At 35.7% G+C, this 25,283-nt stretch overlaps 1 protein-coding gene across 7 annotated transcripts in view; it reads right to left on the bottom strand.

Moving 5' to 3' along the window:
• METTL8 (methyltransferase 8, tRNA N3-cytidine) overlaps positions 1-25,283 on the bottom strand; it is a 97,686-nt gene that overhangs the window by 33,535 nt on the left and 38,868 nt on the right. For 5 of the 7 annotated variants that reach the window (XR_013557275.2, XR_013557276.1, XM_060621631.3 and 2 more), the window contains exons 2-3: positions 22,240-22,394; positions 6,200-6,291 (exon numbers count right to left, since the gene is read on the bottom strand). Coding sequence is in view for 5 of the 7 variants with exons in the window: in XM_060621631.3 (XP_060477614.1) it covers positions 6,200-6,291; positions 22,240-22,382 (235 nt within the window). In the remaining 2 variants the exon portion in view is untranslated. Of the gene's footprint in view, positions 1-6,199; positions 6,292-14,986; positions 15,088-22,239; positions 22,395-25,283 lie in introns of those variants that run through there. The other 2 variants (XM_060621628.2, XM_060621629.2) reach the window with 2 other exon arrangements.

Raw genomic sequence — 25,283 nt, 5'->3', positions numbered from 1 at the left:
CGGCATACGATTTAATTTCCTGAACATTAAAGGTCTCTGATAACAGGGAAGTGGAAGAGCTATTTTTCCTGACCATGAGTGAAAAATTTAGTTTCAACCTCCTATTAACTCATCTCAAGTTCAGGCCAATAATGATAAATATAGTGTGGAGAATCTGCCCTTTCTTAATCTTGTCCAAAATACATACATAATGTATGACCCTGAGATCAAGAGTTGCATGCTCTCCTGACTAAACCAGCCAGATGCCCCAACCGATTTTTTTTTTTTTTTTTTTTTTTTTTTACCAACTGATTTTCTAAAGAGGTATATTAATGATCAGTTTTTCTTGGAGAAGCAGTTTTTCCTTTCATATTCCTAGGCTGTGGACTCAGAGTTAATTGCTCAGTGCCAATGGCAGTAAAAGGGATGTAGTGATGTGCTTAACCACAGACAGATGAAGCAAATTCTCAATTATTCATTTATTAAATTTAATACTGCTGAGGGGAAGAAGGAATATGACATACTAACTATACTTAAATATTCAGAACTCACTCTGAATCACACTGAATATCACAACTAAGAAACTGAATTAAACCACTTATGTATATGACATATGAGATATGATTAGTATGAATTATGAAAATTTATCCTGTTACAGTGAAACAAAAGGCAATTTAGAATTATTTTTGCACATCATTTACACAAACACCTGAGCTCTCAAAGTTAGAAATTTCCATATATCACTGATAAAGTTCATTCTCTAATTAAGAAAAAACTCTTACGAAAAGTATATATATATATATACATATATATATGTATACACACACACACACACACACATATATTTAAAGATTTTATTTTTTATTTTTTTGAGAGACAGAGCATGCAGATGGGGGAGAGAAGCAGAGGGAGAGACAGAGAATCTTAAGCAGGCTCCATGCTCATGTGGAGCTCATGTGGATCCCACAACCCTGAGATCATGACCTGAACCACAATCAAGAGTCAGAAGCTCAACTGACTAAGCCACCCAGATGCCCCAAGATTTTATGTTTAGGTAATCTCTACACCCAAAGGGGGGTTCAAACTTACAACCCTGAGATCAGGAGTTGCATGATCTACTGACTGAGCCAGCCAGGCGCCCCATGAAAAGTGTATTTCTAAGAGCACAGCATGAACTTTTAAACAAACAAAGCTGACTTAAAAATAAGTACCCTATGGGCACCTGGGTGGCTCAGTCGGTAAAGCATCTGACTTCAGCTCAGGTCATGATCTCACAGTCTGTGAGTTCAAGCCCCACATCGGGCTCTGTGCTGACAGCTCAGAGCCTGGAGCCTGCTTTGGATTCTATGTCTCCTTCTTTCTCTGCCCTTCCCCAGCTGGCGCCCTCTCTCTCTCTCTCTCTCAACTATAAATAGACATTTAAAAAAAAAAGTACCCTAAATTTATCAGCACACGAAACTTTTAGCTACTCTTTTTTTTTCACACAGGACACTTTCAAGTGGTAAAGGTATTCACAAGTGATAAAGTTATTCTTTTACTATTTTGCTTAACATAGATAACTCACCCTAGATAGGTAGTTATTTGAAAGTATATTTTAAAGTAAAAATAGCAGCTGCTTTCGTTATTAAGTTTTAAAAGCCCATTACATTTGCTAAATGATCAGCTAAGATATAACACACTGGAGATGTTTTTAGGAAATTATAAAATATAAACATGTTAACTCAAAAACTGCCAAATGTGTTTTTCTTATTTCTCTGAATTAATCTGCTTTTAAAAGAAATATGAACTATTGTAATATTTAAAATAAATTACCAAAAGGAAACGTGGAATTAAAACTATTAATCTGGGCACCTAAGTGGAAGAAATATTGCTAATGAGAGCTTGGAGGTTATACACTTTAATCACAGACATGAAATGTCAACCATCTCTCAGCAAAAAACTACACTATTTGTGATGCTTAAGTTCCTATTTTCAGAACTGTGAGGGTGTTTCCTGACTTCAGTTCTCACAATATCTGAGACAATAGGTGAGAAATGAGAAATGGGAGTGACAGGAGGGAGTGACACACACAAGACCAAAAGAAGTGTGCTAGAGAGTAGGTCAGCATGGCAGAACAACCAGTATTTCCTCCCAGGGACATTAAAATAAGTGAGATAAGATCAATAAATAGTCCTTATGCTATATAATGATCTGCCAATGGAATCCTCTGTGATGGGAGAAAACAGGCTCTTTCAGAGACTTAGGGCTCTCCTGGAAAAGGAGGGATGGTGGTTAACAGAAGCACCAGAATAAGAACCGGGTCAGAGCCTCCTTTGGGTTTTTACAAAGTTTACGAGCAGAGCTTTTAAATGGATCCATTCACCTTGACCTGTATTCATCAGAGACGCTAGATATCAAATTAGAAGCTTCCCCCCGGACTTCCGCAGGCTAGCAGGACCTGGCAGAGACCTGGCTGATTCCTGGCAGAGACTGGCTGGGTGGCTGAGAAGGTATTTAGTCTCACTGTAATGTCTTGTCACTGAACATAGCTCCTCAGAACAGAAGTTCTCTTTCTTTGCCATCCCCACAGCAGCCTCAATTGCTGCTCTAGGCAATCTTACTTAAATGGCATAAATGGCCACTCTCCCTGTGTGGTCCCCTCCTTGTGGCAATTCCCTGACATGTATGCAGTCCACCGCACCATGTTCTATTCCAGGGTGGGGAAACCTCAATCACTTTGAGTCATTTTATTTCATTTTACTTTTATTACTTAAAACAAAATTTTAAGTTTATTTATTTTGAGAGAGACAGAGACAGCACGAGTGGGGGAGGGGCAGAGAGAGAGAGGGAGAGAGAGAAACCCAAGCAGGCTCTGTGATGTCAGCATGGAGCCCAGCACGGGTTTGAACCCATGAACTATGAGATCATGACCTGAGCCGAAATCAAGAGTCAGAGGCTTAACCGAACGAGCTCCCCAGGCTCCCCATTTTGAGTCATTTTAAAATGGAGTCTTTAGTTCTGGGTCTCCACAGCAGCCAGAAAACTTGCTCAGAAAGAGACTGTATGCGCTAATAAGCAAACCAAATGCTTCAAAGCAGTATCATCAGTCCTCTCCAGCCTGCTTTTCCTGCTTCTGTAGAGAGAGGCCAGTCACCACCTTTCTATTTCAGTCACACTATGGTTCTGTGGGAACTGTCATTTTCCTTTACTGCGGTTTCCAAGCCCTAAAATAACCTTCTCATTAGCTTCACTCAAGTTCATTGTTAACGTAAATAGGCCAAAACAGGCAGCCTCAGTACAGAGCACTTTAAGGGAACATTATCAGCACTGCTCATCTATTTATGTCCTAAACAAATATTCAAGAGAGCATGAAAAAAATTCTTGGTTTTTCATATCAGGAAATATACTGTAGATAATTTTTAACTTCCTGGAAACGAATTAAGATGACTGATAACTTTTAATTCTGTTTAGGCTTGACTCTCTCTGTCACATCCAGGTGGCCACTAGCAGAAGCTTGAGTAATGTGGAAAATATGTCTGTGCAGCTGCTGGCAAAGAAGCAAAATTATACTTCCTCAGAAACAGTGTGACAGAGTTCCTGCAAAGGAATGCAATGTTGGCTGATTTGTAAGCAGAACTGCCACTGGTATGCACCCTCAAATCCAGCCCCAACACTCCCTGGCTACATCCCACTCTGGGACTGCATGGCTGGAGCTCATAAAAATAGAATGGTTCCATCGTGGATCAGGTGCTCTTCTATCCTGCCCACCCTCCAGGACATATTCATGCTTAAGATAAGGAAGGAGAACTAGCTCTAAGGAGTACCAAACAGTGCCAGAGGATAAAGTAAGTCATTAATGGTGGCAGAGAATAAGATACGGAAGAAATGCCCCCTTCACTGGTTAAAAGCTGTCTCATTAGCTCAGTTTTCAAACCTTAGCTACAATTGTATACTAAAGTCACTAGAATAATAGTTGACTATTGGTGAGATTAGTGATTTTCACTATGTTTGGCTTGCACAGAGGAATTAAAACATCTTTCCCTGGGGGGTTTCAGAACATAGGATTGATCTGGAAACCAAATTCTATCTCAGGAGTTGGCAAACTTTTCTGTAAAGGGTCGGACAGTAAGTAGTCTTTGTGGGCTATGTACAGTCTCTATTACAACTATTCAACTCTGTATATATAGCTCAAAAGCAGCCATAGACAATATGTAAATAAATGATTATGTCTGTGTTCCAATAAAACTTTATTTATAAAAACCGGCAGTAGACTGGATTTGCCCCTGGCCATAGTCTGCTGACACTTGCTCCATCTATCAGGTACTCTGATACTGCTACAAGAATGATTGAGAAATCATCATGACCAAAACCAAGCTGTTCTGGCAAAATTAATCTAGGGTATTAGAAGCCAGAATAGTGGTTGCTCTTTGTGGAGTCGGAGGGGTTGGAAAAGTATTGTTATTCGTTCAGAAAATGAGGAGGTTTTGGGGTTAATGGTAATAATCTGTTTCTTGACGTGGATATTGGGGAAATTCAATGAGCTTTGGGACAATTCATTTAAGAGTTGTGAAAATTTCTCTATGTATTTGGTACTTCAAACAACTTTTTTTTTTTTTAAAGAAAGAACGAACCTGTTTTAAAGGAGAAATCACTTTAGGGAAAACAAGGTAGAAAGTCTTCTCGAGAGTACATGGGTTGGTCAAAGTGTATATGGGTTGGTCAAATTGTATATGGGTTCCTAGCTATGAAGTGAGAATGACACAGACCAAGTTTTTTCTAGTGTGCTTTAAAAAAAATGTGGTAAAAGACACATCACATAAAATTTATCATCTTAACAATTTTTTAGTGTACAGTCCAGTAGTGTTAAGTATATTCACTTTGTTGTGAACACAGAGGTCCAGAAATTTTTTATCTTGCAAATCTGAAACTCTGTATGTTTTAAAACAACAACTCTGTGTTTCCTCCTCCCCCCAGCCCCTGGTAGCCACCATTCTACTTTTTGTTTCTATGAATTTGACTACTTAAGGTATCTCATATAAGTGGAATTATATAGTATTTGCCTTTTTTGTGACTGACTTATTTCACTTAGCATAATATTCTCAAGGTTCATCCATGTTGTAGCATGTGATGGGATTTTCTTCCTTTCCGAGGCTGAGTAATATCCTCTTGTGTGTATACCACATTTTGTTTATCCATTTATCCATCGAGGGACATGTGGATTGCTTCTACCATTTGCCTATTGTGACTAGTGTTGCTATGAACATGGATGTGTGAATATACCTTCAAAACCCTGTTTTTAATTTTTGGCTATATATCTAGAGGTGGGATTGCTAGGTCATATGGTACTTCCATTTTTAACTTTCTAAAGAACTTCTATACTGTTTTCCATAGAGGCGGCACCATTTTACAATTTCACCAATTCCACAGTGCATAAGGGTTCCATTTCTCCACATCCTTACCAATGCTTGTTATTTTCTGTTTTTGTAATAGTAGCACTAGCCAATTTTTTTAGAAGCCAGATTCGAAGGTTGGCAAGGTCTTACCTCAATTAAACTCTGAATATCAAAAGGCCTCCAAGAAAAGTACCTTGATGTTTAGCCTAAAAGGTCACAACATTTTAATACGACTTTACCTTTTTTGCTCAAAGTTTCTGAATTTATTAAATATTCCTGGCCAGTAAAATGCACAACAGCATACTAAAAGATGCATAGTGAGGCACCTGGGTAGCACAGTCAGTTAAGCATCTGGCTCTTGATTTTGGCTCAGGTCATGATCTTACGGTTCATGAGATCAAGCCCTGGGTCTGGCTCTGCACCGACAGCATGGAGCCTGCTTGGGATTCTCTCTCTCCCTCTCTCTCTGCCCCTCCCTAGCTTGTGAGCTCTGTCTCTCTCTCAAAATAAATAAATAAACAACAAAAACAACTAACTAAATAAATAAAAGATGCATAGCAAGAGGGAAATTTAAAAATTTCCTTGTGTGTATCTCTCAGAAAAATGTAATACTATGATTACCAAAAAAGCAAGTAAAGAGTCAGTACATGATTTATTTCACTGACTTTGTCCCACTACACTAGAATAATGGAATTCTCCCAAATGGAACAAGTGGATTGGCGTAGGTAAAAGCTAAGAACTCTCCAAAGTAATGACACAGGAGGAAAACAGACTAACATGTGAACTGAATCAGCGGAAGGTCAAAGAGAAAAACCAGGCTCCAGAAGCTACTACATGTAGTTGCCGACCTTGTTCTTCCAGGAGGACTCGCACAGCTGAGTTTTCCTCTACTCTTTTTCTGGCTGCTGCTTCTTCTTCTTTTGACCACTGCATGTGATCCCTACCAAAAAATGAAAAGATTGTAAAACCTGCTTTATAATTGAAATCAGAAAAAGAGTGACAAAGGATACATCTTTCATTCTAGCAGAGTCAAAGACAAATGATACAAACTAATTCTGTGTTGAATGAATATATTTTGTGTCAGATGTTTCTTCTGATAGTGCTGGTACAATCCTGGAACTCCTATAGCTCTTCTGTTTAAATCTGGCTGTGTTGCAAGCCCCAGCCACCTTTTGGAAATGACTGCGAAGTAATGTCCCAGGAGCCCTATGGTGCATGATTATTTGAGTACTAGTATGGTTTACTCTATTTTACTCTAAGGCTAAATTTATTTGCCCTTTTGTTTATGAATATGGCATTCTTTAACAGTTTTAAGATCTCTTTTATAATAATTGTATTCTAATACTTCACTGTCAAAGAGATATAAGTTTTAAAATATTTTGCAGTTACCTTCAGTCTTTTAAGTAATTTTATATTTTTCTTATTAGTTGCCTTAATTTCTGTAAATGGATTCTTTTACATTTAAATGATAGAATAATTCACATAGTATATGAAGGTCGGCTTTTCAAGATCTTGCGCTTTCTATAAGTATTTTCAGTTTCAGAATTTATACTTCCTATATGAGAAGATATTTTCCACTGCTAAAATGTTTTCATGGAATAGAAGCAACATCTTTATACACAAAAGGTGAGTTTTTTGGTTTTTTTTGTTTGTTTTTTTTTGTTTTTGTTTTTTTGTTTGGTTTTTACAAAGTTTGCAATGCCTTTTTCGCAATTGGTAAGACTATGAATGAGTGATGTCATTTTCAGGAATAAACCGTTTTTCTAAACAACAAAGAAACTACATATCTAAAATTCAAGTTCCATGTAGCTTATTGATAATTGTTAGAAAAATTAACATTAATATCATATGATATTTGTAGCTACCTCATTGATTATAAAGGGGCAAAATATCAACATTTTGACATGCATCATAATGGTGGCTGATAAACATTAACTGAGCACTTAGCCTGGTCATAATTATTATACTGATAAGCTACTATTATTTATTATGTGCTAAGCATTGTGCTAGTAAGCACATTACATACATATATGTCTTACTTAATTCTTTCAAAAACCCTATGAGGGGGTTATAATCATGCTCATTTCTCATAAGAGGAAAGAGAAATTTAGTAACTTAATCAAGGTAAGATAGCCATTAAGTGACAGAACCAGAATTCAAATCCAAGTCCATCCTCTTGGCAAGTAAGTAGTCTATTAATGTCTACCAAGACAGTGGGGGATACTGAGAGATTTAAGACTTATCTTTGGCCATAATGGGGTTTATATTCTCCTGAAGCAGGCAGATTAACAGAAGTAAATGAGAATACAAGGTAGTCTACTTGGTTAGCATCTACTGTATGCAAATATAGCCAATTAATGCTAGCTGGGGCAAATAGGAAGGCTTGAGAGGGAGGGGAGTTTGGGTCCAGGTTAGAGGGAAAGGAGGTGGGGCAATTATTCATGTCATTATGAAGCTAGGAATATGGACAGTATATACAGGAAACAATAAAAAAATCCATTTTGATTGGTTCTCTTGGGTAACGGCAGATGAAGTTGGCAGCTGGGTCATGGTCAGATTTCAGAGGATCTTAAGTGTGAACAGTTTAGTAGTGTACAAGAGAAAATGATGTGGGGAGGTGGAAGGGAGACCAGTGAGAAGTCTGTTCAGTGGTCTAGGAATAAGTCCCGGGACTAAGGCGGTGGCAACAAACAGAAAGGCAGAGCAGAGGGAGAGACACCGACAAAACCTGTAGCTGTGACCTAGAGGTTAACTAGCTGCAGGGAGGAGAAGAACAACAGAGTCAAGAATGATTCTAAGGTCTCAAAACTGAATATTAATCAAGTAGGGGTAACCAAGACAGAATAAGGAGTTACTTGGGGTGGAATGATAAGCTTGGTCCTATTTTAAGTCATGTTTATGCAATCAGATATGAGAAGGTATATTCCAGTGACCTGGCTATAAATACACCACTGGAAGGTGAGAAACTGCTTTCCTTTAAGCAGGATCAAAACTGGTATACTGAAATTCTCAAGAAAAGTAAATGATAATGCAAAAAAAAATCAGAGTTCCAAAGATGAAAATTTAACCACTGTCGTTTCAAATAAAACCCAGTCATTCACAGCCCAAATAATCATTCAGCAGCTTTGTTCACTTGCTTCAATGAATGAAATTAGAACAGATTTTTGTTTTGACTTAACTTATGTGAGCAATCACATACATAACTTGGAACTGGCAATTATACTTTATATTCTGTATATATAAATCCATATAGAGCATTATTAAATGATAGTTATGATATTAAAGGCAACAGGTCATTTATTGAAAAAATAGGATTACTAAGGCTGGGTACAAGCTTCTCATCTATGAATTTCTACAGCATGTAAGAAAGAAAATAGAACAATCCATTTCCCTGTAACAAAAATCAAGCTCTGAGACAATGAGAGTCTTTAGCTTTAGCTTTAAGCATTTGTTTTAAACTGTTAGTTTAACTTGCTTCTTCCTGAGTATTTAATAGATTTAGTTATTTCTTAAATTGCTCTAACTTCCTTACACTGTTCTTTATGTTGCTTCATTTTCTTAACTGCTAAGTGAGGGGAATATTATACCCTAAGCCCCGGCAGAACAGATTTTCCACTGTACAGTTACCAAATCCCCACAGAAACCTATAAGATATTTCTACTGTATTTATGAGAACTTCCTCCAGACCTGCTGCTTTATGGCATTTCTTTATATTAGAAGAGTCTGATTCACATATACTAAAACCCAACAGACGGCAATAAGAATCATTCAGGTTTGTAAGTAATAAATACAATTACAATAGAATTTAAGCATAGAGACAAATAACAAACAAGCTGAAAATAGTCAGGTATTACAACCACCATCATTAACAACAAAGGAAAAAAGTGTTCCATACTGTTTGACCTATGAATTGCGCTTCTGGGAATTTATTGTAATAAAGTAACTCAAAAGAACAGAGAAATACCTATAAAATGATATTCACTAGAATACCAAATATAATACCAAAAAATTGGAAATAATCTCAGTGATAGGGTAATGAAAAAAAAATATGGTAACTTAAAGGAATATTATGCAGATATTTAAAATTATAAATATAAAGTTTACATAGCAACGTGGAAAAGTATTTATGACACATGAGGTTAAAACAGCAGATCCCAAAATTGTATATGTATTATAATCAGAACTAAATAAAGTTATAAAGATATTGGATGAATAAAAACAATTGTGTTCAAATAAGAGAACTGAGATTACTGTTTTAAAATTTCCTTGGGGCGCCTGGATGGCTCAGTTGGTTAAGCGTCCAACTACTGATAGTGGCTCAGGTCACGATCTTGCCCCACGTCAGGCTCTGCACTGACAGTGCAGAACCTGCTTGAGATTCATCTCCCTCTTTCTTTGCCCTGCTTGTGTGCTCTCCCTCTCTCTGTGTCTCTCTCCCAAAAATAAACAAACTTAAAAAAAGAGAGAGAGAGAATTAAGCAGAAAATACAAAATACACTTAACATTTTTCCTGGAAAGTTGAATTTGAGAAAAAGAAATCTCAAAAATAGGGGCACCTGGGTGGCTCAGTCGGTTGGGAATCTGACTTTGGCTCAGGTCATGATTTCATGGGTTTGTGAGTTCAAGCCCCGCGTTGGGCTCTGTGCAGATAGAGCCTGCTTTGGATTCTGTGTCTCCGTCTCTCTCTGCCCCTCCCCACTCATGCACTGTCTCTCTCTCCTTCAGCTATAAATAAACATTAAAAACATTAAAAAAAAGAAATATCAAAAATAAAAGAATTTTTGAGTAATAAATTTTTACAATATGGCTGGTAGAATTTGTCTTATAATTTTGTAGTAGTCATAAGTCTTATGACCTCAGTTCATGAATGTGCATATGTCCATACTTCTTATTCCTTCTATATGTAAAGTGTAATCAAATGATGATTCCTTTCTTCAGCTTTAAGTTGATTGCAGTTAACAGTCTAAATAATTGTGTATTTAGTTTGGAAAAGTTAAACACAGACACACACACACACACACACACAGACCTCAATAATTTAGCTTGGGTACTAACATTTTTGGGGATCCTGCCTATTGAAAATTCTGCTGAATGTGGTGCCACTATTATAATTTTTAATAATCAGATATAAACTAAAGTACCCAGTATAAGCTATATGAATAGAATGCTTTTCTGTCTTTGTTACTTGTTGGTATATAAAAGCCTCATCATAAGACAAAATTTAAAGACAAATTTAACAAATTTACTAGGTGACTGGTGAATTAAAAATAAAATATTCTTAGGTAAAAAGGAAGAAATGGAGGGTATTAGTTTCAGCTTAAAATTATATTAATAATCCTTAATTCCATGACAAAATCATATGTATTACAGTTATCATTATAATAATAATAGAAAATTTTAAAGAGAAAAAGTCTTTCCTTTCATTTAAATATCCTAACAGATTAATAGTTCTTAAGCTCCCTTCCTGTATTTGTATATATACATATACACAAACATTTTTCTATAAAGCTAAAAAAATCTTCATAATTATGACTTAAAATTGCTGAATAGGACTTGTAATTTTGGCCATGACAGAGTATGTAGTAATGGGCTTACCCTTCTACCATAAACAATGATAAAACTGGATAAAATATATGAAGGAATTGTTTTTAGGCACTGTATTACACCTCAGACAATGCAAGACTGTGATCCCTAAGAGAAGAGAAACACAAAAGGTCAGTCCCCACATTCACCCTGGCCTTCTGTCTAGGTCATGTTCTAGACTATAGTACAGAGGTACAGCCCATCAGAGAGTGGCTGTCTTACTAAGTGGCACTTTTGTAAGCTGAGAAGGCAGAGATCAGGGTTCAGAGTTCCTGAGGTGGTGCAACTTTGTGCAGCAGAATAATGAAGAGAAGGCTGGACAGAAGGGTAGGCTCCTGAAATCTGCAAGGAGTTCTCCTAGTGTTTAATTAGTTCTGGCTATTCACTAACAGGACAGACTCCACAGGTCCTGATGGATTCTGGAGGTGAAGGCAGAGAAAAAAAAAAAAAAAAAAAAAAACCTGACTGGACATAGGCAGTGCAGTACTCAGAGTTATTGGAATTTTGGCTAAGCCAGAGTGGAAAGACCACTCTGAACACCTTCATTATTCAGTTAAGACCCTAGAAATGCCATGCGATAGGAATAAGACCCAAACTGGATTCAGGACAATATCAAAACAGTCTCACCCTAACAACACTTAAAATTAAATCTCACCTGGGGTGCCTGGGTGGCTCAGTCAGTTAAGTGTCTGACTTCGGTCAGGTCATGATCTCACAGTTCGTGGGTTCAAGCCCCAGATCAGCTCTATGCTGATGGCTCAGAGCCTGGAGCCTGCTTCGGATTCTGTGTGTCTCTCTCTCTCTGCCCCTCCCCCGCTCATGCTCTGTTTCTCTCTCTCTCTCTTTCTCTCCTTCAAAAATAATTAAATATTAAAAAACAATTTTTTAAAGTTAAATCTTATCTGACCAGAGAGATTTGGCAGTAATTCAACCACTTGCCAGAAAAAAAAATCCAACACCTTTAAAGTTAGAAATAATCCAGGGGCGCCTGGGTGGCTTGGTCGGTTAAGCGTCCGACTTCGGCTCAGGTCATGATCTCACAGTCCGTGAGTTCGAGCCCCGCGTCAGGCTCTGTGCTAACAGCTCAGAGCCTGGAGCCTGTTTCAGATTCTGTGTCTCCCTCTCTCTCTGCCCCTCCCCTGTTCATGCTCTGTCTCTCTCTGTCTCAAAAATAAATAAACGTTAAAAAAAAAAAAATTAAAAAAAAAAAAATAATCCAGATTCCATAAAAGATATCATCCGCAATGTCCACTACACAATCAAAACTATTTGCATTTGAACAATCAGGAAAACGTGATCCCTAATCAAGAGAAAAGGCAGCCAATAAATACTGACTAAGAAAACTCAAAATGTCAGAATTAGTACACAAGAATTTAAAATAGCTTTTAAAAAAGGTTCAAAGGTTTAGAGGAAAAGATGGACTGAATTGATGAATAGATGGGGATACCTCAGCAAAGAAAGGGAAACTATTAAAGGGAAATGCTTGACCTTAACCCATATACAGTATCTGAAATGAAAAATTCACTGGCTAGGCTTAACAGCTAATGGACACTACAGGAAGAAAAGGTCAGTGAACTTAAAGATTTACAGATATGGAAATTATTCAAACTGAGAACAGAGGGAAAAAATTGGGAAAAAAAAGGTGCAAGTCTTCATAATCTATGGTATAATACAAATTGGGTCTAAGAAACACACAAGTTGAAGTCCCAGTAATAGAAGAGACAGAGTGAATAGGAAAAAAAACTGAAGAAATACTGTCTAAAGTTTTTCCAAATTTGATTAAAAACAAACAAATAGTAACCAATAGTAAATCCAGGAAGCAAAGCAAACCCCAGGCATGTTAAATACACAGAAAAATTCTAAAAAACAAAGGTAAAAAGAAATCTTTAAAAAAATTATAGAGAGGGGAAAAGCACTGCAAACAGCTGACTTCTCATTGGAAACAATGGAGGCCAGAACACAAATGAACATCTTTAAAGTACTGAAAGAAAAATCTCTGTCAACCTAGAATTCTATATGCAGTGAAAATATCTTTCAAAATTTAAAAATAAAAACATTTTCAGATAAACAAAATTTAAGAGAATTTGTTACTAGCAGAATCTATAATAGAAGAAATGTTAAAGTTCTTCAGGCTCAAGGAAAATGGTACTAGATAGAGACACAGAGCCACAGAGTAGAATATAGAGATGAGAAGTGATAAATATGTGGGTAACTCTAAGACAATTTTTTTATACTTTGTCTTAATTTCTTAACAAAATTACTAACCGTATGTAGCAAAAATAATAACAATGAATCATAGAGCTTATAACATACAGAGGTAAACCAAACAGCAACAATATAACACAAGTTGAATACATAAGTAGAATCATATTACTGTAATCTTTTTAACATTTTATATTATGTGGTACAATATTAATTCTAAGTAAACTGTATCAAGTCAAGGAAGCACCTTAAGATAATGACAGTAACACTGTAATCTCTAGGACTATAGTTATCAAAGTGTTGCCCACCGTGTCAGGTGGTTCACTAAGTCAAAACTATCTAATACTGCTATTTGCCTTTTTCACTGATTGATGTTTACACTGATAGTATAAAAAACAATGGTAGGTAAAAGTGCAGCTGCCCTAATATGAAACAAGACAGTGGTACCAAAATGTGCTAGTAGTTGTTGATTCTACACCACCATCCAGTGGGTGGTAAAGAATTCACAAGGTTTTGTTCTAAAAAACAGAATTCACTGGAGAATGTGTCTGATAAAGCAATAAAAACTATTTTATAAAATATTGACCCTTGGGTATACATATGTTTAATATTCCATGTGACAAAATGGGAGGCATACATAAAGCATTTCTGCATTGTGAAGTACGACTGACTTATAGAAAAGAATTTGTATGGTTGTTTATGTTGTGAACTGAATTATCTGCTTTTTTGTTTTCAGGGAATCCTATTTTTAGTTGAAAATGCCACTATAGACAAACTTAGTTATTCAGACTTGGGTATCTGACATATCTTAAAAGTAAATGAAATGTGCTTCCACGTTAAGGAAAAGAAATGATAATATTTGCTGCCAAAGATAAATTTTGTGTTTTAAAACAAAAATTAGGATTTTGCAAAAGTTGTGTCCACCCATGAATTTGATAGCTTTCCAATCAATACTTCGAGATTTTACTGATGAGAAAGTGGTGATATTACAAAAGCAATTCTTAAATGTCGTATAATGAAATGTGTCAACATTTGAAAGATTTACATAAAACAGAGAATCAAACTACTCAAAATTATCCACGCATAATGTTATAAAATGATGCAGAAATAAAATATCCAAAGTTTAAAATGTATCAATGAATTATAACTAATATGGTTTCATATTCTGTATTGTAACTAAGAAACCAGCATTGCTGAGATTTAGTATAATATCAGGAAAAATACCTACAATTATTTTTAAATGCTATGTGAAAACTCCTCTCTTTTACTAGCACATATCTGTGTGTGGCCAAATTCTCTTCATATAATTCAACTGAAACAACATATCACAACAGATGGAATGAAGAAGCAGATATGAGAATCTAGCTTTTTCCATTAAACCAGACATTAAAGAGACTTCCAAACATTTAAAATAATGCCGTTCTTTTGGGGGAACAAATAGATATTTTCATTAAAATATGTAATTTATATAACATGTAATGGATTGTTGTTGTTTCAAAATGAATTAAATATTTTTAATGGCTCAGTTTTAATTTCTAGCATGGAAAACATCACTAGATATAATTCACATGAATAAAAGTTCTTTTAGTGTCCTCAAAAGATTAGAGTCTAAAGAGGTTCTGAGATGAAAATGTTTGAAACTATTTTCTAGAATAGTATCTAAAAAATAATGTAAAGATGTATAGCCGAAAAGCTAGTAGAGGAAATAAGAGAACAAATGACACAAATAAAAAAAGAAAGATAATTAAACACATTATATTAACTTACAATGCTAACCAGAATTGAGTGTTATCTTAAATTTCTCTCTCCTTTTCTTTTTTGATACTATTTTAATAGATATAAAAAGGTACCTTATTGTTTAATTTTGTATTTCTTTTACTCTTGTGTATTTCCTCATATGCTCACATGGACTTCCTCCTGGATCAACTCTCTATGTCTACTGCCCATTTATCTGTAGAGCAAAAACCTTAATGATTTTTTAACAATGTAACAAGTATTCTATATGTTCTATATGTTAACTTTGATATATGGTAGTGAAAAGTCATTTAAATTTTCTGTGTCTCTCAGTTTGTGTATTAGTAAAATAAGAGCAATAATTCTCAAAACAATATATAATTAAGATTAACTACTTCGGAATTATAATTATCCTAATTCGTCAAATCTAAGACAGTTATTTTCTGTACCGGTAAGAAAGGAAAAAAAACATTCCAATTATAATTATAAGATGTCATCAGTTGTAAGAAATATCATGATTTCAGAGATGTTAATCAGTGAAACAAATGTGAGCCTCAGATGGATGAAATACAATTATTACAGGTATATCAGCTAATAATTTAACTAATTTCAATTAAATCTTTTCTACTATTGACACTAACTTATACTTATGACTCCTGGCTGCCCACTTGTCTTTTTGGCTATAGTTAAGTATTTCCGTTGATTATTTTTATTAGTAAATCTGTTTCTTCCTTAGGAATGAATGACTTACAAAAGACACACAGAAAGAAGTGATGCCTTCCCACTTCTGCATATTCTGCATATTTTCTATTCCATTAAATAGAGGTCACAGCTGCCGGAAGAAACTAATACCCACTTCCATCATTAGACATTTATTGAGAACCTGTATCTTTCAACCACTGAAATGTGAATTGGAGACATAAAGATGAAGAAGATTTGGTAGAACTCAAAATTTTAATAAGATGAATTCTAATCAGCTTTAAAGAATAAAGAATTTATCAGGTAGAAAGTAAGATGGGAATAGGTGTATGGAGGGCATTCTTTTAAAATTGCAACAGTAACTAATGCATATAAAATGTAAAGTTTAATCTCTACCTCTCATCCTCATGCCCATTCCTGAGATAAACAGTATGATGTAGACATTTCCAGACTTTTCTCTGTGTATATAAAAACAAAGATATATATACACATATAGCACATGCACAAGAATTCCTTACTAAAATGAGACCTGCGATACTTTTCTGCAACTTGCTCTTTTTGTTGTTGATATCTCTTAATATCAACATACGTAGATCTCTCTTTTCTTTAAGTAGGTTTTATGCCCAGTGTAGAGCCCAGTGTGGGACTTGAACTCATGACCGTGGGATTAAGACCTGAGCCGATGACAAGAGTCGGATGCTTAACTGACTGAGCCACCCAGGCACCCCAGATCTCTCTTACTTTTATTAACTACTACATTATTTTCCAATGTATGGATATAACTATATTTTAATGGGTTTATTGAAGTATAAATGACATATGGTAAACTGCACATATTTAAAGTGTACAGTTTGAGAAGTTCCGACATATGTTGGCACTCAGGAAACAATCACCACAGTCAAGACAATGAATATGTCCATCACCTTCAAAAGTTTCCTTGTGTGCCTTTAAAATTCCTGTTTTCCAGCCCTCCCCTTCTCATCACCACCCCCAATTCCACTGACAACCACTGATCTACTGTCTGTCTCTATATATTAGTTTGCATTTTCTGGTGTAGCACTAAGAATACAATATATAGTCTTCATTTTTAGCTTCTTTCACTCAGCATAATTATTTTGAAATTCATCCATATTGTTATGTTTATCAATATCTCATTCCTTTTTATTACTGAGTAGTATTCCATTATATATATATAATATATATATAATATATTATATATTAATTATTAATATAATATAATTAATATAATATATATTATATATAATAATATAATATATTATATATATAATAATATAATATAATATATATAATATAATATAATATATAATAATATAATTATTAATATAATATATATATAATATATTATATATATTATATATATATATAATACACAATTTGTCCATTTACTTACTCATGGACATTTGGGTTGTTTCCAAATTTGGCTACTACAAATAAAGCTGCTATGAATAATCATGTATAAGTATTTGTACGGACATATGCATTCTTTTCTCTTGGGTAAATATCTAGGAATTGAATGGCTGAATCATATTACAGGTTTATGTTTAGTTTTTTAAGAAACTGCTAAGCTGTTTTCCAAAGTGGTTATACCATTTTATATTCCCACCAGTAGTATATGAAAGTTCCAGTTCCTCTACATCCTCTCTAATATTCAGTACAGGATTTTGAATTTTAGTTATTCTAATAAGTTTGTAGTAGTATCTCATTGTGTCTTTAGCTTTTTTTTTTTTTTGAAAGCTTTTTATTATTTATTTATTTATTTTTAAAGTAATCTCTACATCCAACATGGGGCTCAAACTCATGATGGGAAGCTCAAAAATCACATGCTCTACTGACTGAGCCAGCCATATGCCCCTCATTGTTAACTTTAATTTTCACTTTCCTAATGACTAATGATGCTGATCATCTTTTCATGTGCTTATTATCCGTGTATCTTCTTTTTTTAATCTGTGAGTCTTCTTTGGTGGAGTATCTGTTCAAATATTTTGCTCATTTTTATTGGGCTCTTGTTGAATTTTGGGAGCTTTTTATATATTCTTATTATGAGCTTTGTTTACTGAATTTTGAGAGCTTGTAAAAAGCTCTCATGAGTCTTTTATCTACAACGAAAATGAGCGAATTATTGATGCATGCAACAACATGGATAAATCTCAAAGTAATTATGCTTAGTGAAAGAAGCCAGGCAAAAAACAGAATACATATTGTGACTTCCTTTAAATACTGGAAAATGCAAACGAATCAATAATGCATGCTATGTTCTTTCTCCCTCTTTCTGTCTTTCCTTTCTGTTTTTCTGCAGATAAATTCTCTTGACGCCCAACCTTACTCAGAGACCTCTTTATCTTTCTCTGTAAATTCCCAGTTTGAAGGCTCAGCGTTATAGATTGTATCCACTTTCCTATATTTTGAGGGTCTTAGAATTGAGCGAGATGGAGGAAACTCCACTGGGTAGTGGACAGCCTTTATGAGGGTGTGAAATCCGTTTTCTCTTCCCTCCCCTCCCCATGCCTCCTCTCTCTCTCTCTCTCTCTCTTTTTCTTTCTCCCTTCCTTTCCCCTTCCCTTCCCTTTCCTTTCATTAAGTCCTATGCTAGGTTTCACTCATCTAGTTAAGATGTGTCCTATTCCTAAAAGGGTTTCACTTGGGCTTGGGATAGTTCTCCCAATTCAGCATGGAACCCCAGAAAATGGTGAGCCTCAGGATTTTCCCTGCTCTGCTGAGACCTTAAATTCTGCTGCCATAGGCAAAACCACTTATTTTCAAGAGTTCTTTTTCAACCTTTACTGGGCTGCTAATGAGTATTAGTAATGATCTGCCAGCTGATCTTCTTTTCCTGGTACTGCTTCTGAGAGATGAAGGTGAGGTCAGGAACCACTCTGAGCCACATATGAATCTACAGTTTCTTTACTTGATCACTAATTTGCCATGTTTATGGACTTTTCTGGTTGCTATTGGTAGTTTTGCTTGCTTTTATTACTTTTTATTCATTTTGTTGAAGGAAGAATACTTTGTTTTTCAGATTCATTCCATCTTCTTTATCTGGAGAACTCAGGCTTCTTAGTGAAATGGGCTGGAGGGCAATTCTTTCTCAGGATATCAGAAACTGAATAAAAAGGGGTATATTTATTTTTTCCTCAAAAAATATTTGTAAAAAGTGGGTCACATATAGAGTAAATAGTACTTACTAACTAAATTAGAGGCTAAACAGAAAAATAAACTGTAGACAATTTTACGTCTCTGAGAAAGAACTGACAGGTACAGTAGTTTTCTAAAAACATCTTTTAAAAATCAAAGTTCGGCAAGAGAGGAAACATTCTTAACTACAAAGGAGGAAATAAGGAAGTCAGAACTTTTGGACAGAACTTGTACTTGAAGGAAGGGGAAAGTAAACCAGTCTTCTGGTTTTCAGTTTAATTTACAAATCTTCTCTTTAAGCAAAAAACAAAAACAAAAACAAACAATAAAAACAAACAAAAACCAAAACCCAAAAAACAAACAAAAAAGCAACCACGGCAAAACAGGTACATGAGGAGATGATAGGAAGCAACTACTTTTACTTTCCTCTTTCTTTGGAGGAAATTATTTTTATTATTACAGTACGAATCCACCTTTGGAGAGAGTTCACTACAAGTATCCTGGCATGGGCTGCACAACCTTTTAGGGAGTATGCTGTGGAGAAGGACAGCTGTCGAGACTAGATTAAGGTTTTTCGAACTTCAATTAACAGAACCCTAAGAGGCCATGAGGCTTCTACAGTGAGGGAGGCACGGTGGGAGAGGAAAAGGGAGGTGGAGCTGTTGGTGCCTCAGGCCTCTACATGCTTCATTAAGACCAGGTTTGTTTTTACCGCTTAAATATTGGGATTCCATGATAAGACTTCACCTGGAAAAAAAATTCCACTGCTAAAGAAAAGTTTGAAAACCACTGGACTGGATCAAAGATTCCTAAACCTGGCTGCTCAACAGAATTACTAAAAGAGCTTTTTCAAATTACAAATTCCTGGGCCATACCTCTAGACCTAGTGAAATAATAACTCCCCAAGGGATTCTTGTACTAGCCCACAATGCTTGAGAGGCATTGACCCAGAGGAACCTTGCTTCCCTGAGAGTCTATGACAAAACAGAACATAAATGGGTAGGCAGGAACCTTGGACAAAAGAGCTGGTGGTAGCAGATAGAAGAGAACATAGACCGCTAAATCACGAGACTCTAATGAAGAATAAAAACTTGGTAAACGAAGATCTTGCCTAGGACCAGAAGTTCCTGTGGAGGTTTAATTGCAATGATCTCACAGCCTACTCTAACTGTCCATACTGGTAATGGCAGGCAAAGTAGCTTAATTCAGCAACTGTAAAAAAAAAATATAATGTCAATCATAGATGTAATTTAAGATTTTCCAGTAGCCATTTTTAAAAAAGCTAAAAGAGGGATGCCTGGGTGGTTTAGTAGTTAAGTGTCTGACTCTTAATTTTGGCTCAGGTTGTGATCTCACGTTTCATGGGATCAAGTCCCATGTTGGGCTCTGTGCTGACAGCACGGAGCCTGCTTGGGATTCTCTCTCCTCCCCCCTTCTGCCCTCCCCACCCCCTACTCACACACATGTGCATGCATACGCTCTCAAGATAAACAAATTTAAAAAAAGCTAAAAGAAATGAAATTAATTTTAATATATTTTATTTAATTCAATATATCCAAAACAATATCATCTTAACATGTGGTTCAGTATAAAAAATTTTTAATGATATATTTTACCTCTTCCTTTTGCACTTTATTTTATTTTAATGTTTATTTATTTATTTTGAGAGAAAGTGTACATGAGCAGGGGAGGGGCAGAGACACAGAGAGAGAGAGAGAGAGAGAGAGAGAGAGGCCCAAGCTCCACACTATCAGTGCAGAGCCCGATGTGGGGCTTGAACTCACAAACTGTGAGATCATGACCTGAGCCAAAATCATGACTCAGATGCTTAACTGACTGAGACACGCAGGTACCCCTGTACTGTTTTTTTTCTTCAGCTAAGACAGCAGAAGAGATGATTTATTGTACACATGTTACATTCAGCCACAAATGAAAACAGAATTATTTCTGAAAGTCTCAGGTCCATGGCAAAGGACCAAAAGGAACTGTTTTGGTATAATAAACAAGGTGGGTCGCTCAAAGGTGGTCCTTGTGATCAGATGGTGATGGACATTCTAGACCCATTGAATCAAGTTCTAGAAAGTTGGTATGCAGTTCAACAATTTGTAACAGCATCCCCGCCTCTGTCTTTCCTTATTTCTGCTCCTGTGGCTTCCATGGGTTCACAAGCTAGTGGTTTCTTTGGACCTCTACCTCATCTTCTTTTACACTTCAGCCTGAACATTTGCTTTTTCCTCCTCATGGTGCAGAAGTTTCCAAAAAGATGGCACTAAGGCTGAGAGAGCCCATACTAAGTCTTCAAAATGTTACAGCACATATCACTTGAGACTAATTAGGTTTCAAGTGCTCAATAACCACATCTGGCTAGTGGCCACATATTGTATAGTGTGGAACTAATTAATAACTTTCAGTTAGTCATCTTGGATCAAAACTTCAGAGTCAAATGCTTTCTTTTCCTTTACTCTACAAAAGCATCAAGTTCTATTTATTCTTCCTTTGAGATCTCTCTTTCATTGGTCCTTTCCTGCTTCTAGTTCTACCTGCTGATCTATCTAGTTAGTATACTGTTAACCAAATAAATATACAATAGTTAATAGCCTATGTATGCTGCCACTTCTCTTTAGTGGCTCTTGAATGCCTTCCACTTCAGCTGTGAATTCCAGAACTCACCCAATCCTGCTCCCACCCCCATACCTGCTCTATATCATTCCAACCTTATCATTTATAAATCTTCTAAGAGTCCTTATTTTAGGAAAACTATCCTGTTAACAGTCTCCTGAATATGTCTTATACTTTTCAATCTCTGTGTTTTATGACTTTTTATACACCTAGAATGCCCTTATTCCAGCTTTAACTATCTAAGTCATTACTTCACAAATATTTATGTGTCGGGGACTGTTCTAGGTACTGGAGACAGAATAAATAATCCTGATCTCAATTTCTCCACTTAAAGAAAGCTTCCTTTATATATCAGTGATACATCAATAAAGCTGAAATGGGGGGGAAGAATCTTCCAGCGTCAAAGGAGAAGTGGTTTTGCACTACTGAGTTGTTCTTAGAAGACATACAGTGTATATGTCTTATAAGAACACACTGGGCCCTTACAATCTGCTGCTATGTATTGCATCTATTTTTTTCCTAGAAATATCTATCTTTCCAAACAGAGGCTGGATTTCCTAAAAGCACAGACTAGGGTCATACCAGTGTGTTCTCCCTGCTCAGTAAGCAGCAGGTGGTGAATATACAGTTTGCTGACTGACAAGTACTAAGGACCAGAGGTGAGCAGGAAGGGTCTGCAAGAACACCAAAGCTGAGGAAAGCACTTGGGAAGTCATTTTTCCAATTCCATTTGTGAAGAAATTCAGAATTGGCAACACTTAAGTTAGGATGAGTTACCCTGCCTTTGGACCTTAACAACACGGATCAAGTTTAAAAATCCTTTCTTGGCACTAAATGAAAATAATACCACTGTTAATGTTTAACAGGCATATATATTAGACCTTGAAACATAACTCACCACATGTTGTGTTCAAAAACTTTGGCTGGGTCAGTTAAAATCCTTGATCCCAGAGGGGCCGCTGGGTGATTACCACTTTGGTATCTATGTGGCACCTTTCTTATCCTTAGACAGGAAACAGAATTTCTCCAAATCACATTCATCCTAATCAGTACCTGTAAAGTTACAAATGATTAATGAGTCAATATGGATTACACAGTGTATTGTTTTATCTAAGAGCCAAAAACTATTCTAAAAGGTTTGGAATCTAAGACATGAAAACTGATCATTTTTAAATGAAAGATGGGTATGATAGCTTCTCTCCTGAAGTATTTTCAGGCCAAGAGAAGGAAAAAGAATATTTAGGGTTGTACCATTGGCTGGTATTCTTCATAAGTCATAGCCTTGACCAACTTTGCTTTGTTTGGTATTTGTTTATTTAATTTTTAGCACACAGCCAAAGCATATCAGCCCAGAATATGAATTTTGTGTATTAAAAGGTTTTTTTTTTTTTTTAAGTGATTTTATTATTTTGTTTTGGGGATTCTAAGCAAACATATTTGTAGGGAATATTTCACAACCACTAGACCGAAAACCAAAGTATAGTAGTATCAGAATAAGAAAGCAAACCTACTAAATCTCCTTCCCTGGGCTGAGCTGAATAATATGAAATTTAGTCAAATAATAAGTAAATACTGTAGTAGTAGATGAGCCCAGCAATTCTTAATTATAACAACCCTGTATACATTTATTTGTAAGAATAGTCAGTAATACATTTGCAAAACAGATTTCCCTGTACAAAACATAAATCATAGCTCAAGAGGAGAATCATCAGTTGGTTAGTCAATTCCATCTCCATTTCTGGAAGAATAATTTTAACATTAGCCATCTTAATTATGTACTGGCAAATATGTTGGCTTACAATCTTTACAGAAAAGTATCAGAAAGAAGCTGTGAAGAGCTTACTTTTTATAATAAAAATCCATTGTTCTACTGCTCAGCATTTCACCCCGACTCAGTTGTTCACCAAAACATTCAGCCTAATGCTGTAAGCTGCCAGATAGAAAGAGATGCTAAAAGCTGTGTATACATAATACACATTAGAGACTATCTAAGGTACTATTACGTGTAAAAATGACGTGTATTATATACATCCTTTACCACCTTACTGAAAGGCAATGGATTTTGACTGTGATTTTCAAAATGAACTGCAGAATGTCAAAAACATCTCATTGTGCTTTTAAACATAAAATTCAAGATCTTCTTTTTGGAGGAAAAAGAAAGGCTTAGTTATACACCAAAAAGACTGTAATGGTTCCATTCAAATGTGACTAACAGTGATGAGAAATGAAACATTCAATAGCTACTGCAGATCTCCTGTTTCTTGTTTGTTTTTCCTTCTCTGCTAAATGCAAGCTCTTTGGTGGAGGCAAATGAAATTAAATGCTCTGCCTACCACTACCTTTCCTCTGATGTGCCTTTGTTCTTTTCTCCTGCCTGTGTTCCATGTAAGACTAACAAAACCCTACCTGCACAATTATTTTTAGAGCTCTCTTTCTGCACTGAATATTATTCATAAAATCTGTATGCTGAAGAGTAGAAACTGATTACACCTAGAAAGAGAGGCAATTCATGCTCAAAAGTGTAAAATGATGTAAACGTTTTCCACCCAGGAAAGCCAAATCAAAATGAAATTTCAATCTTCAAAAAATCATGTGATACTTATCTATATCTATCTATATAAAAGAGGAAGACAGGGGAAAAAAGATATGAGTTTCTCTCACTATAAATGATCAAGAATCTCTATAGGCAGCTGTTTAGGCAGCTTGTTTTTCTAATTAACTACATAAACATCTTTACCTCATTTATTTATTATCTGTAACAGTTACACACAGCCTTGTATTGCTATTTATCTTTCTTATTATATAAATATGATACACTTACATAATACAACATAGAAAAATACATAATAAAATTATATAAATGCCTTAACCAAATTGCAAGCTTCTAAGGGCAGCACCAAGCTGCTCATGAATTAACTGTTTGACTGATAATACAAAAATGATCCTTGTCTGACATAAATTTCATAAGAAGGAAACAACTTCATATCTTCCAGGCTGGCTCCTAAGCAGCATACAGCATGGAAGAAGGACATGACAGAAGAATGTGGCAGTATACAGACAGCTATCTAGTTACATTGATTACAGTGATTTAAAAGTGTGTGTCTTATGTTATAACTATCATGTTAGCTTAATGTCTACTGGGTCTTGGTTTCATTTTGTGATGGGAAAAGAAAAGATGGGCAAGGTCAACCCCAGACAGAATTCCGGTACAGAAAGCTGTACATGCGGGTACATAACAGAGCTTCAAAATACATGAAACTGCATGAATAAGCAGTATTTTTTTTAGTGTTTATTTATTTATTTTGAATGCGAGCAGGGGAGGGGCAGAGAGAGAGTGTAAGAGAGAAATGAGAGAAATGCAAGCAGGCTCCGCGCTGTCAGTGTGGAGCCTGACAGGGGCTCGAACTTATAAACTGTGAGATCATAACCTGAGAGGAAATCAAGAGTGGGATGCTTAACTGACTGAGCTACCCAGGTGCCCCAAGTAGTATTTTTATTTGAAATAAGACAAAGAAGTATAGCTAAAAATATTCCATTCACCCAAAAGAGGCAGGAAAGGAAGCACAGAGAAACTAAAAACAAAAGAGACAATTAGAAAACAAATACTAGGATGGCATATTTATCTTTTTAAATTTATTTTTATTTATTTTTTTGTTTTAGAGAGAGAGCATGCAAATGGGGGACACAGGCAGAGGGCGACAGAGAATCTTAAGCAGGCTCCATGCTCAATGCAGAGCCTGATGCAGGGCTTGATCCCATGACCCCGGGATCATGACCTGAACTGAAATCAAGAGTGTTATGCTTAACCGACTAAGACACCCAGGCACCCCTAGGATGGCATATTTAAACCCAACTATATCAACAGTTACATTAAATGTAAATGGATTCCCATTAAAAGACATGGATTGTCAATTTGTATGAAAAAGCAAGACTCAACCACAT

The sequence above is a fragment of the Panthera onca genome, chromosome C1, assembly GCF_046562875.1.
Source record: "Panthera onca isolate mPanOnc1 chromosome C1, mPanOnc1 haplotype 2, whole genome shotgun sequence".
Classification (NCBI taxonomy): Eukaryota; Metazoa; Chordata; class Mammalia; order Carnivora; family Felidae; genus Panthera; species Panthera onca.
Note: the sequence above shows the minus strand (reverse complement) of the source record. Positions and strands in the feature narration are given on the sequence as shown.